The following is a 12,496-nucleotide window of genomic DNA, read 5'->3' as shown; positions in this document are numbered from 1 at the left end:
GTTAATGCAGCTTTATTGGCAAAACCCTTGATTTTGATGCATCTTCTGATGCACCAAATGCACCTTCATCCTCCAGTTGCAGGACCTGAGCCCGTCCCCGGATGCTTCAAGGCACCATGTGCCACCATTTGAAGGCAAAGGGTTTACGCCGGACGTTGGTGCCACAGTGGACGTCCCCGCAGAGGACGTGGTAGGAGAAGTAATCGTCGATGAAGGTGCAGGTGAGGCCCAGGGGCTCCAGCAGCTCCCGCACCCGCTCCTCCAGGCAGCACCGCCCACCCACCAGTGGTCCAAAGGGCTTGGGGATGCCCAGGTGCTTGCCCAGCACCAGCATGTTCACCTGCAACCGGACCAAAAAAAATCAGTGTTTTCCACCCCAAAGGTGTGTTTGTATCAGGTGTGGATGGAAAAAGAGGGGTTGGAGGAGGTGCTGGGGGTCTCACCATGTCCGGGAAGAGGGCATCTGCACGGGAGCCCTGCAGGATGAAGAGCTGGGGGATGTCGATGATGTCCTGCTCGCTCAGGCCCAGCTCCTGCTTCAGGAGGTCACGGTTCCAATCGATGCAGCGCTGCAGAGAGGGGGGACCTGGAATTGTGACCCCAGACTATCCCAGCCCCCTAAATCCCATGCATGGACCCTGTGTGTCCCGTTGCATCCTGTCCAGACCCTCATCTGCTCTACTGCATCCTGCCCAGATCCTCACCCACCCTGCTGCATCCCATCCCATCCCCTCTGAGCAACCTCTTTCCTTCAGCTTTGACACCTCTGCAGTCACTCAGGGCATCTCCCAGCGGGGTGATGTGTTGGGGTGACACAGCACCCAAGGGTGCCTGGCTCCTTCATGGCTGCTCTTCTTACCCACCTGCTTTCACACTGCGTGGTACAACTCAAACCACGGTTTCTTGCCCTTCCCCAGGATCTCCAAAAATGCTCCTCTGCACCCAGAAATCACCCGGCAGCGATGTGCAAGTGAGGAGAGTGAATCCACCCAAATCCATGGGTGCAAAGACCCACCTGCACATGCTTGTTGTCACTTCTCAGCGACTCATCCGCCAGGATCTCGTCAATGCTTCTCCTCTCGACACCCTTCTGCCCTGTGTGGGGATGGGAGCAGAGTGGTAAGGGACACCAGTAAGGAGTGCCGGTGGTCCCCACCATGCCGCAGGGATACCCTCGCCCACTCCCTTACCGACGAACTGCGTGGCTTCACCATGGCCCTCCCTCTGCTTCTCCTTGAAGAGCTTGTAGCAGGCGTTGGGGCTGGCCAAGAGGAGTCGGAAACCCTGCGGGAGAGAGCCCAGGGGTTCGTGCTTTGCTCTTGGTGGGATATTTTATCCCATCGTCCTGCTGAGAGACACCACGCTGTCTCCAAACCCAGCCCCAGGTGTTGCAGGGTGCACGGGATGCCACCATCGCAGGAGGCACGGGATGCCACCATCGCAGGAGGCACGGGATGCCACCATCGCAGGAGGCACGGGATGCCACCATCGCAGGAGGCACGGGATGCCACCATCGCAGGGGGCACGGGATGCCATCAGCACAGGGGGCACGGGATGCCACCCAGGGACCCACCGTTTTCTAGGAAGCCACCCCAAAAGAAGATCCATCACCCAGCTCCCACAGGGACAGCTCCAGGGACTGGTACCTTCCTATCGAAAGCGGGGACGAAGGTGAGGAATTCATCCACGTGGCCCACGGTCAGCCACTCCGAGTAAACCTCCACCGGCGCCTGCACTTTCTGGGCGTAAAGAAAATCCCTGACCACCTTCGACATCCGTCGGCCGGAGGCCCTGGGGAGAAGAGGCAGGAGGAGAAAAGCAGGCAGCCATCGCACCCCTCACGCAAGATTTGCCCCCATCCTTCCCCCAAACATCACACCAAGGGGAGAAAAGACGCATCTGCACGTCCCATTTTAATGGGAAACACTGGGAGGAGGCTGGAAATAGTCTGAGCAATTTATATCTATATTATATATATAAATACATTCAAATGTATTATATATTAATATATCTAAATTAGGTATTAATATAGTTTATTAATATATAAAATATAGAAAAATATACAAAATGTATATATAAAATATATAAAAATATATATCATAAAATATATATTAGTATATCTATATTATATATTCATTTATCTATATTATATCTAATATATACCTATTTTATATAGATAAAATATATTTTTATATATAGGTATATATACCTATATAATATATATACCTATATTATACATTAATGTATCTAGATTATATATTTTTTATATATATCTAGGCCAGATGTATCTATAGGCACCTGTGCATTACATCCCCCCTTCTGCTTGGGCATCTTTGGATTTAATTTGCCCCATCCCCGTGAATCTTAAATGGCTCCTTACACAGCGCTTTGCACGGGGGTGAAGTTTTCTTAGACAGACAGCAGGCAGGCTGGGAAAACATTAATTAAACTGCTGGTAATAAGGGATAATTACAGTCCCAGCGAGGCTGGGAAAATGCCGTTCACCCGCCGCCGTGGCTGAAGCGAGCCCCCCGGCTTGCAGCGGGGCTGGGAGCGGAGCATCCCGTTTGTTATCCCAGATCAAACCCCAGCTGGATTCGGCCCCGTTGTTATTTTTTTCCAGGAAAACAACCTCCTTTGTGGAGGATTTTGCAGGGCGCTGTTGTTCCCGCGGGGCTGCCTAGCACTGCCTGCCCAGAGCAAAACAATTTCGAGTTATTCAGGATTTGACCCTTTCCTGGATGCTCCTGCTTTTCCTTTTAATAGTGGGGGGAGGAAAAAAAATAAGCCCCGATGCTTACAGTGCTGTAGGATCAGAGCAGAAGCACCAGAGGTTCAGGAGGGGGTAAAAATGGGAGTGGTGGCACGATTTTATAAGGGATGGAGGAATAATGATGCTGTTTGCACGTTAAATCTAAGATTTGATGGGAATTGGCCCCAAATTCCCCATTTTGATGTGAACCAACCCCAAATTTCTGCTCCAAAGGGTGCAACTCTTTCTCATGCAAGGATTTTCAGTGCTTCCCTACATCCTGGAGGGGGGCTCGAGCCCCCCCACATCTCACCAAGGCAGGGGGCTGCCAATCAGGATCCGGCCCAGCGGATACTCCTTCCCTCGCACCGTCACCGGTGGGCTGACGTCCAGGTTGCCGAAGGAGTCAAGGCTGGAGACAGTCGTCCCAGGGGGCTCACGGGTCACGTAGCCGAAATCGGGGCCCTGGGGAAGAGGGTGGCAGTGACAGGGACCTCCCGTGTGGGGGATTTTGGGGGCAGAAAGGGGGGTCGGCCACTCAACGACGCACCAGGATCTTTTTAAAAGCGAAATCTTTCAAGCCTCTGTTCCTGGGTGAGTCGAAGACAACGGGGAAGGTCTTGTGTGGTGCTTCCACGTAGCCAAACTCCAGCTCATCCTGTTGTGGGAAGAGGAGGAAGAGGAGGAGAAGGAAGGCTCGTGGCAGGGTGATAGCCATCTCCGCGAGGCATGGGGTGATGGTGGAGAGGGAAATGGGCAAAGCCCGGCTGTTGCCCTTAACCCCAAGGGAGGCAGCTGCCTTGCTCTCCTGGGAGGTGAGCAGTGGAGACCCTCTTGCAATGAGGCCCCTCTTGCAATGTCCTGTAGGGTCCCTTTTGCAATGGGATCCCTCTTGCAATGGGGTCTCTTGCAGTGAAGACCCTCTTGCAATGCCCCATGTGGTCCCTCTTGCAGTGGAGACCCTCTTGCAATGTGCCACGGGGTCTCTCTTACAACAGGGTCCCTCTTGCAATGGGATCCCTCTTGCGATGCCACCACTGGGCCCCTGGACAACATTCCTGTCTGTGCTGGTCGCCACCACCAGCAGCATTTCCCTGTGCTTTAGCTCATGGTTTCCTGGTTCACCTCTTAGCATCTAGGTGCTCCCTGAGCAATGCAGCTGATCCCTCCCAGGGGTGCCAGCAACATGGGTGACACCCTAAGTGCCCCAAGAGCCTGTAAGGGACCAGAAGAGCCGCATATTACAAGCATTGATTGATGACCTGGATCCAGCGGTCACTGCGGGTTTCCACCTCCGAGCAGATGGTCAGCTTGCAGTTGGCTTTCTTCAGCAGGGCCTGGATCCCTTCCAGAAAGACTTCGTTAGAGTCTGCGCTCCGCTGGATGCTGGAGGGAGAGGAAGGAGTGAAGGCTGCAAGGAGGGATCACGAGAAGCCCCTCCAACCCCAACCGCGCAGCCCATTCCTCATCCTTAATTGTGCTGGGTAATAGTCCTGCATGACCTTAGACCCTGGAGAGGGTCCTCCAGCCTTTCTCCTTGGGGTTGCAATGAGTGCAGCAGTGCCAGCGGGCTCCCTACCCAAACACTGCCTCCAGTATAGCATGCACAAAGCCTGGCTCACCCTATAGCTGCCATATGGCAAAGAAGGGTCAAAAACTCCTCCTTGGAGAGTCTCCCAAGGCAGGAGAGCAATGGGGTGACGTCCCTCCTACCTGCAGACAAAAACCTCCAAAGGTGGCTGGGTGTTGGGCATCATTATCCAGGGTGCCACGCGGAAAACCACTGTATCCGTGAAAATCGGGGTGCCTGGCGAATTCTGCGAATGGGGAGCAGCAGTTGAAAACCCCACTGTTGGGGGGACTTTACAGAGGATGGGGCAAATCTCACATACCTGATGGGGGACCTCCAGCAAGCTGGCACTGAAGGAAATCAACCCGGAGAAGCCCGCATCAGGGAAAGCCAACCCTTCAACGTAGAAGGTGTTTTCTCCACTACCAACATGGTCCAGCAGGTAGGAGAGCTTGTCTGGCCCCAACACGGGTTTGTAGTGGGTCTGTGAGTCACTCCCTGGAGAAACACCGAAATACCCAACCCAAGACAGGGTGACCAACCTGTCCACCAGGCTGGAAGGAGGCACCAGCGAGGAGGTAGCTGATGCCAGCGTGGTTTGCAGAGGAGCGGGCGTGCCTCCTCTTCTCTGGGGAACACACTTGATCTTCCTCATACAAAGAGGACTCTATACCCTCGGGTCCAATCCTTTCAAGGTGCGTGGCTCAAGTTAAGCATCTAATGATATACTTGGGTTCCCTGACCTGATTTTTGGCAGGGAGCTGCTGGGGATCCAGCTGCCAGGGTGTTCAAAGGCAAAACGCGCTGCCTGACAAGATGGGCTGCTTTGGCGGCTGGGTCATTGCCCACACCAAAAAGGTGCCAGAAGCCACGCGGGGGTTACCCACCCCGTGGGAATGTCAAAATTTCAGCAACCCTCCTGAGAAAAGCCTTTTTAAATCCTTTTTCCTTGGATTTTTCCCATATAACCCATCTTCTACAACAGCAGAGGAGCTTTGGCGATAAATGAGCATTTCCAGCAACTGGAAGTGTCCAGCCCTTAGCCACGGTGGACAAAAAAATCAGGATTGGCCCACCTGGGGGTCACACAAAGAAGGAAGGAAGGAATACTCACGGATAGCGTGGAAAACCCGCACTTTATCCGCATCTGACTCGCGGACATGCAGGACCACCTGGTAGTCAGTGAAGATAGCACTAGGACCTTGAGTCCTCAGCAGCATGACGGACATGTCCTGAAGGTCTACAAGGGAGAAAAAGACAGAGAGAGGGGACACGGAGAGAGGGGATGGAGGTGTTGCAAATGGGAAACACCCTGGTGAGATCTTTTGGGTCCCCTAACGCTGCAGATGACACCTTACCTGCAGTGGTCCGTATGTCTGCTTGACCGCTGTCTGTCCCCCCCGCGCCGGGGCTGTCCCGGTCGCAGTTGACCAGCAGCACAGCACCTTGCCCATCCGGACCCCACGTCCACTTGGCCTGGAGGAGAAGCACCCAAAGGGGATGGGAGCAAGATTTCCCCCATCCCAGACTCCTCCCAGATCAGGGAAAATCCCACCAGCACGGCCACGCTTGGAGGACAACCCACAAAACGCAGTCAAGGCTGATGGGGAGACAGCAGTGATGCTTTCAGGCCACTAAATTTTCTAAGCTTAGCTTCTAGCAGGACCAGCAAAGACTATTTCAAATAGATCTTATCTTCTAACAAGCCAGAAAGTACCTGCCAGGCCTCATCTGGACAACACTACGCTGTTTCTAGAAATGCATCTCGTCTCAATGTACAATTTGCGCTGCTGATCAGGCTGCAGCTAATTACCCGAGTGCAAGTGCTTGTGCATATGCAGCTTTGTTGCCAAAGGGGTAAATCTCTTACTGTTTGCAAAACTTTCAGCTGACTCATTTAGTGGCATCTTTCAAGTCCAAAAAGGAGAAAAAAAAATAAATAAAGAAAAGAAAGCGGAGTATTTTCTCCTATATGATCCTTGGGGCTGGACTGGAGAGGCAGGAAATTTTGGCACTAAATAGGAAAATGAAGTCTTTTCCTCCTCAATTAGTAGGCTGAGAAATTGCCATGTTATTTTCTCTAATTCAGAGACCAGTGACACCACCCAAGTCCCTCTCCCTCCTGGAGATTTTCAAGGAAGAGACTACAAACGGCTGCACCCGGCATTGACCTTCCATACGTTGCCTACAGCAAAGCTTCTCATTACCTTGTCCTTCCCTTTGCTCTTCACTCTGCCATTACGGTTCAAGTCCACGTCCAGGGATATATCTGAAACATCAAGAGAGAAAAGGATGCCACCTGGCAGGGGAACGAGTTCTCGGTGGCATTGTGGGCTTGTCCTCAGCATGAGTCACCCAACACCCACCCCAAAGCTGCTCTAGACCCAACACCTCCAACAACACGTCAATGGAAAAGGCAACCCGATGACTTTTTCACGGCTTTCCCTCTTTGGTCTCCAGCTGTCTTCTCTCATCTCGGTTCCCCCAGCAGGGACATATCCACTTCGTGGCATATTTTGTGTTCTCATCAATTTCATATTGACTGTAGCATTTTTCATGAAGCCAAAACACGGTGGAGACATGAAAGTGTTTTCACCATGGGTGAGTGGACACTAAATAATTACTAGGCTTGATGCAACGTTTGAGAAAGACTTTCCCTTACAGAGCTCTTCTTGGCCCAAATCTCTGCCTCTGCTGCAATAAAGCAGAGGTTTACTAGCAACATCTTCTAAACCCTACTTAAATCTGTACTAAGCCTATCTTAATACAGACACTCCTCTGAATGGGATATAAGGTGCGTGGAAAACACAGGCACTGAAGCAGAGATTGCCCTTCTCCTTGACACAGAGAGGAGGACGCGGAGAAGCTGGAAATGAAGCCCCATATGTAAGCAAGCAAAGAGTATTTGTAACGTGAAAGCCCTGTGGACAGCGGCGGCCCCAGATAGTTCCAGGAGAGCCCATCAGTCATGGGACGTGGGAAACCATCAGGCACTTCAAGTGCAATTTTAGGACGCATATGCATGACTTAAGGACACAGGTCTGACTGTCATGTGAACGCTTTAGAAAATCCCAAATTTAGGGTAATTAATCCATCCAAGTGGAAGGCTCTGCATCCAGACTGGTAGTCTAGACTCCCTTTGTAGTCAGCAGAGGAAAATAGGCATTTCAAGGGAATGATTCATCTCATCCTAAACTTCTAAAATAGGTCAGACAACTACACTTTGGTGCCTATTCCTCTCCACTAGCTGCAACAGAGGTCGAGGAGGGGGACATCGGCAAAAGTTGGGTGAGATGGTCTCCTTTGGATCCTCTTCTGCCAACGCAATGGTCTTGGCAAGCAGAGGAGGATGCTTGGTGTTTGCGTTGGGTGGGGACACGGCCCAGCCTGTGTCTTTTTTGCACCATATAAGGGAGCATAATAACATTTTAATTATTTCCCTCTTGCTTGTCAGCATCAGTCAACACCCAAACCTTCATTGCACATCACAGATGGGATGAGGCCCGCGTCCCCCACTTAACTCCCATCCCATGAACCCAACTAGATCTTGGCATCAGAAAGGGTTGGCCGGGTTTGGACAAGCGTTGTTGTAATACCTACCTACGCAGGTAAGATACAACCAAGCCACCGAAATCTCATTGTCTTCCCATCCGTAGTATGAAATCTTAACCTGCAAAGACAGCACTAGATTGTGACCCAAGTCCCGTGTCCCATCATGCTGATTAAGTCTTCCTACTCATTGGATTGACCAACCAATTCTATACAACTAGGTCTTAGAGGGTTCATCCCAAGACATTCCCATTAATCATAGTTCAGCCAAACCATTTCTGACTGCCTCAGCACAAAAACAGGCATCAAAAAGCCAACGCTGGAGTATTTTTGCTGCCTGCCACGTAGTTTCTGTCACCAGCTTTTGCAATCACTGCCATCTCATCTTTAGGGCACAAAACGTGATCTCCTTCTCCTTCTTAGTTTCATTTTTCGTACACGATAATTACACAATTCTTTTAAGTTTGAGTTTTCTCCATGGAAATGAGCCTGATGTCAGCACTACCTAGAAGTGCTTCAGCCTGCCCTTAATCCTTCCTTCTTTCCTAGAAAATTTGAGTTATTTTTCCAGTTTTGGTGCATAAAAACCAACTAACCTTATTGTCATTGATGGTCTTGCTGGTGACATCAATGGTCACTACAATCTCTATATCAGGATCCAGGGGCCATCTGGAGTTAATCATGGGTTTTGTCACGGGGCTGTGGATGATGTGGACTGTAACTGCAGAGGTGGCATGGACCTCAAATGACGTGGCACCTTTGGGGGTAGATCTGAAACACAGAAGCGTTGGGTTACAGACCAAGTTGTCCCTCCTGTTCTCTGTGGAGCCAAATACACAAACGTGGAATTAAAATCCAGCCTTAACTGGGTGGAAAGGACTCAGAAACCATCTTCAGGTGACGAAATGCGTCGTCTGAATTTTATATGTATTATCTCTGTGGTGGTGTTGAGCAAGCAGATCGCTCCTACTGGAGCTTCAGCACGTTCATCCATGGTTAAGCCTAGATTGTGAATCGCTGAAGTTTGGGCATCCAACCTCCCACCACAACAGCAAGAAAACCCCCAAAATTTCAGCATCCCAGGATAAAACCCCGACAAAGAGCCAGGATAATTTTTGATGTAAACCATCTGGGAAGATGGTTATTGCAGGACAATACCCTAACCCGAGAGATGCCCAAACTGGAGCAGAACCTGAATCCGAGCATGGAAAACCTGCACCCCACCTGCATGACATCCCTCGCCTTTGAAGTGCTGCCTACCTGCTCATTACAGCCCCAGCACCTCCATCCCAGGAGCACGAGTGCTCCGACCTGTCTGCCGTCGGGAGCCAGCCTCCCCAGCCACACACGAAGAGGGACAGGGTGGTAAATGTTAACAGCAAGAACAAAAAAAGCACAGAAGAGATTTATTCCCGGTGTCACTCTTGGCACGGCATCCTTGGTGCCTGCAGTGGCTTGTAAGGGGAGATTAAAGAGTCATCTCCCTCGTCACCCCTTGTATTTAACATCGCGCAACGTCGTAAATCCACCTGCACGCTGTTGCACACCGTGAGTTTGGGTCTATTTGCCCTGGTTTTCCAGCCCTCACACCCCAGCATTGCCACCAGATTCCCACTGTGCTCCATTTTCTGCCCCAAAACCAAACCACAGTCAAAGCTTGACGCATCATCACCAAGTTCCCCCTGGCTGGTACTCTCCAGGAACAAAATGATCCCTTTTTTTTTTACTTGAAAGAACATCCACCATCTGCTTTTTTGGACCAAAACTCAGATTTTGCTACTGAGGAGCCAAATCAGCCCATTGTGGGACTTGGGCCCCATGTTTAAATGGGACCAAGCTTGCTTGGAGTCCAAATCCAGAAAAAAAAGTTACAAGTAATAAGGTTTATATATTCCCATCTGGCTGAGGGGAAAAATAATACTTTTTTAGCTCAATCTGAAGCCTTTCAGGGGGACTACAGCACATCCTGGCCCAGCTCCAACACACAACCCCAATAATTGCCCCGGATGTGATGCCGACTGGCTTGTCCTGTAATCTCTATCATTATAAATATGATTTATTAAATAATGACAATGTAACAGCAGGGTAAATACAGCCTCGTATCTGGCCAATAAAGCAACCCTCATATTTAATGCCAGAAAAATCTCTTTTTGTGAAATCACCCGTACAAATCCCGCTGGTGGATTTTTTCTGCCTGAGCCACACATTTTATTCTTTACTCCATTTTAGCTCTGGCCAAGTTGCTCGTCTTGAATTGCTCTTGCCTAATGTTTTCACAGCCAGAAATAGATCCCGCTCAGCCGGGGTGTGCATGGGCTTTGCCTGCAAATCGTCATGGCTCGACTACGCTTCGACGCCTCACGTCTGCCAGAGCAGACGTCCCTCCTTTGGGCACAGCTCCCCGTGGGACATCGTCCCCTAAAACAGACCCAGCAGGACGTGTCCTCCATGTACCAAAAAAGCTTGCCAAATCCTTGGATGAACTCATGACGCTGACTCAAAACAAGCTCTGATTTTCCCCCTAGCACCCATTTCTCCTCCAAATGAAGAGCAAACACGCCATTGGGCTCCCCTAAAACCCATCATCCCTATGGAAAACAATGGGGATACCCCAATCCCAAGCCTTACCGATGCGTATCAAGGAAGACCTCGGTACCCAACACGCAGACGCCGTAGCTGGCGTGCCTGGTGGACATCTGCACGACGTAACGTTGGGGCATGATGTGCCAGGGACGGCGGCCGCATGCGAAGGAAGCTCCTGCCTTGCTTTGTAGGTAAACCAGCACGACTGGATTAAAAGGCAGAGGAATTTAACTCCTCCTTCCCTCGATGACGGGGTTTAGCCAGGGGACCCTGCCGTCTCCACCTCCACCACCCAGCAAGCTGCCGCCCCGCTCGGGGAGATGGAGGCGATAAGGCAGCCCCGGGGGGGACGGGCGGCTCTGGGGAGGGGACACGGGGCCGTGAGGCAGGACGGGGTGGGTGGCTGACACCCAGCCCTGCCCCGGGATGCTCGGCAGTGATCTCTTTCGGGGCTTAATCTCACTTTTTTATTCCCTTGTAGCTCCATATAAGGACTCCAAAGCTTAATGCATTAAACATTTCAATTCCTCCTGTTGCACAACGTGGTTGTTTAGGGTTATTACAATACATGGTATCATTAAAATAAAGCATTTTCTTTAAAACAACCCAAATTTTCCATCTAGCCTCTCTGCAGGTGACTCATGGCCTCGGCTACCCCATTAGGGCAATGCCTGAATAAAGCCCAGCAAAAGGAAATGTTTGTTCAGGTCGGTCCTTCCCATCATAACAACTCCCGAGGAGCGCGACAGGTAGAAACGAGCGCAGGGAAAACTGGTTATTTGGCAGGCAGGGAAGGGGAAAAAAAACAAACAACAACAAAACAACAAGAGGCTTTCAGTGGAAATTAAAAGTTCTCAGTGTTTTGCTTGGACCTTGAGTTTTGGGGGAACTGGGAGGCTTTTGAGGCGTGCAGCAAAGCTCCCACGGCAAACATCTCCATCACTGGAAGATGTCGTCTACCAGAGATAGCCATCTCTTCCTGGGCCATCCCAGGAAGCTTCGCCTGCCTGTGAAGAGGGAAACCGGGTGAGATTAATCTTGCTGAAGCTGGGAAGGAGGTTTCCACCACACTCAGGGATGGAGGCAGCAGCTAAGACAGAGGAAAAAAGACAGCGTGGGGATGGAGAGTGCACCAAAGGCCCCGTTGCCGCAAGGTTCATCCTCATAGCAAGGGGGACAGGGCGATGTTGTCCCCATTCCCATGGGGCATTAGCAATGCAATGGGCAAGAGAGGGCTGGAGCCAGGAGAAACCTGGTTTTGTGAGTGGTGGGACCCCTTGCAAGCCAAAAAGGTCAAAGCAAGCTTGATGGAGCTAGAAGGACCCATCCCCACCACCGCACCGAGCCGCACGTCCCCAGCCGGAGGAGCAGAGACCTGCACGCGCCTTCCCCTGCGAGATCAAACCAGCTACTTTAAACATCTCCCAGCCAGTCTACATTAAAGGGCTCCTTCCGACTTTAATTGCAGCAGAAAAAAAAAAAACAACAGCACTGTGTCTCGTACGTGAGCACGGCTTTAATAAGATCGTGGGAGCCTTCCGGGGCGGCCAGGATGCTCGAGTGGGGAACGCTAGCAGCATTTCCAGGCTCTTGAGATTTTAGATAAAACCCCATTTCCCAAAACCCAGCATGAGTCAAACTCCTGATCTTCACAGACTAGTGAATTTTGTTGGTTCTTGAGCCCTCCTGGGGGATCACAAGCCTTCACGCACCCCTAAAACCCTTCAAGCTGCGGCAAAACAGAGCCAGCACGGTGGGCGAGGAGCTCGCTGCATCCTCCGAGGAAGAGTTTGGCCATGGCAGCATCTCTACCGAAGCGAGCTGCAAGTTGGATTTCCCCACTCGTGGCTGCTGGTTGCACTGGTTTGGACTGGGCACGGTGCTGAGCTTGCTGCCTGCTGTGATTTTAGGATCGTATCCTGCTCAGCTGGTTTGAGCCCTGTGCTGGACAGGGAACACACCTTAATCCCCACGGGGTCAGGCTGGTATGGTCTGTAATCTGGAGGGAGGTGGAGGATGGTGGTTTTGGGCTCCCAGCAAGC

General features: G+C 51.2%; 1 protein-coding gene across 1 annotated transcript; it reads right to left on the bottom strand.

Annotated features, from left to right (window-relative positions):
- Positions 1–106: 106 nt before the first annotated feature.
- Positions 107–10,591, bottom strand: LOC137671215 (protein-arginine deiminase type-1-like). Its single transcript, XM_068414635.1, has 16 exons — positions 10,500–10,591; positions 8,468–8,642; positions 7,923–7,992; positions 6,530–6,591; positions 5,681–5,798; positions 5,437–5,562; positions 4,645–4,820; positions 4,466–4,569; positions 4,015–4,138; positions 3,303–3,410; positions 3,066–3,217; positions 1,647–1,791; positions 1,191–1,284; positions 1,016–1,095; positions 444–569; positions 107–340 (listed from the first exon to the last, which is right to left on the bottom strand). Exons 1-16 carry the CDS (start codon positions 10,589–10,591, stop codon positions 107–109), a joined length of 1,986 nt encoding a protein of 661 aa, XP_068270736.1.
- Between the last annotated feature and the right edge of the window lie 1,905 nt (positions 10,592–12,496).

Source organism: Nyctibius grandis, chromosome 17, assembly GCF_013368605.1.
Source record: "Nyctibius grandis isolate bNycGra1 chromosome 17, bNycGra1.pri, whole genome shotgun sequence".
NCBI classification, from domain to species: domain Eukaryota; kingdom Metazoa; phylum Chordata; class Aves; order Nyctibiiformes; family Nyctibiidae; genus Nyctibius; species Nyctibius grandis.
This window is presented reverse-complemented; position numbering and strand designations above follow the sequence as displayed.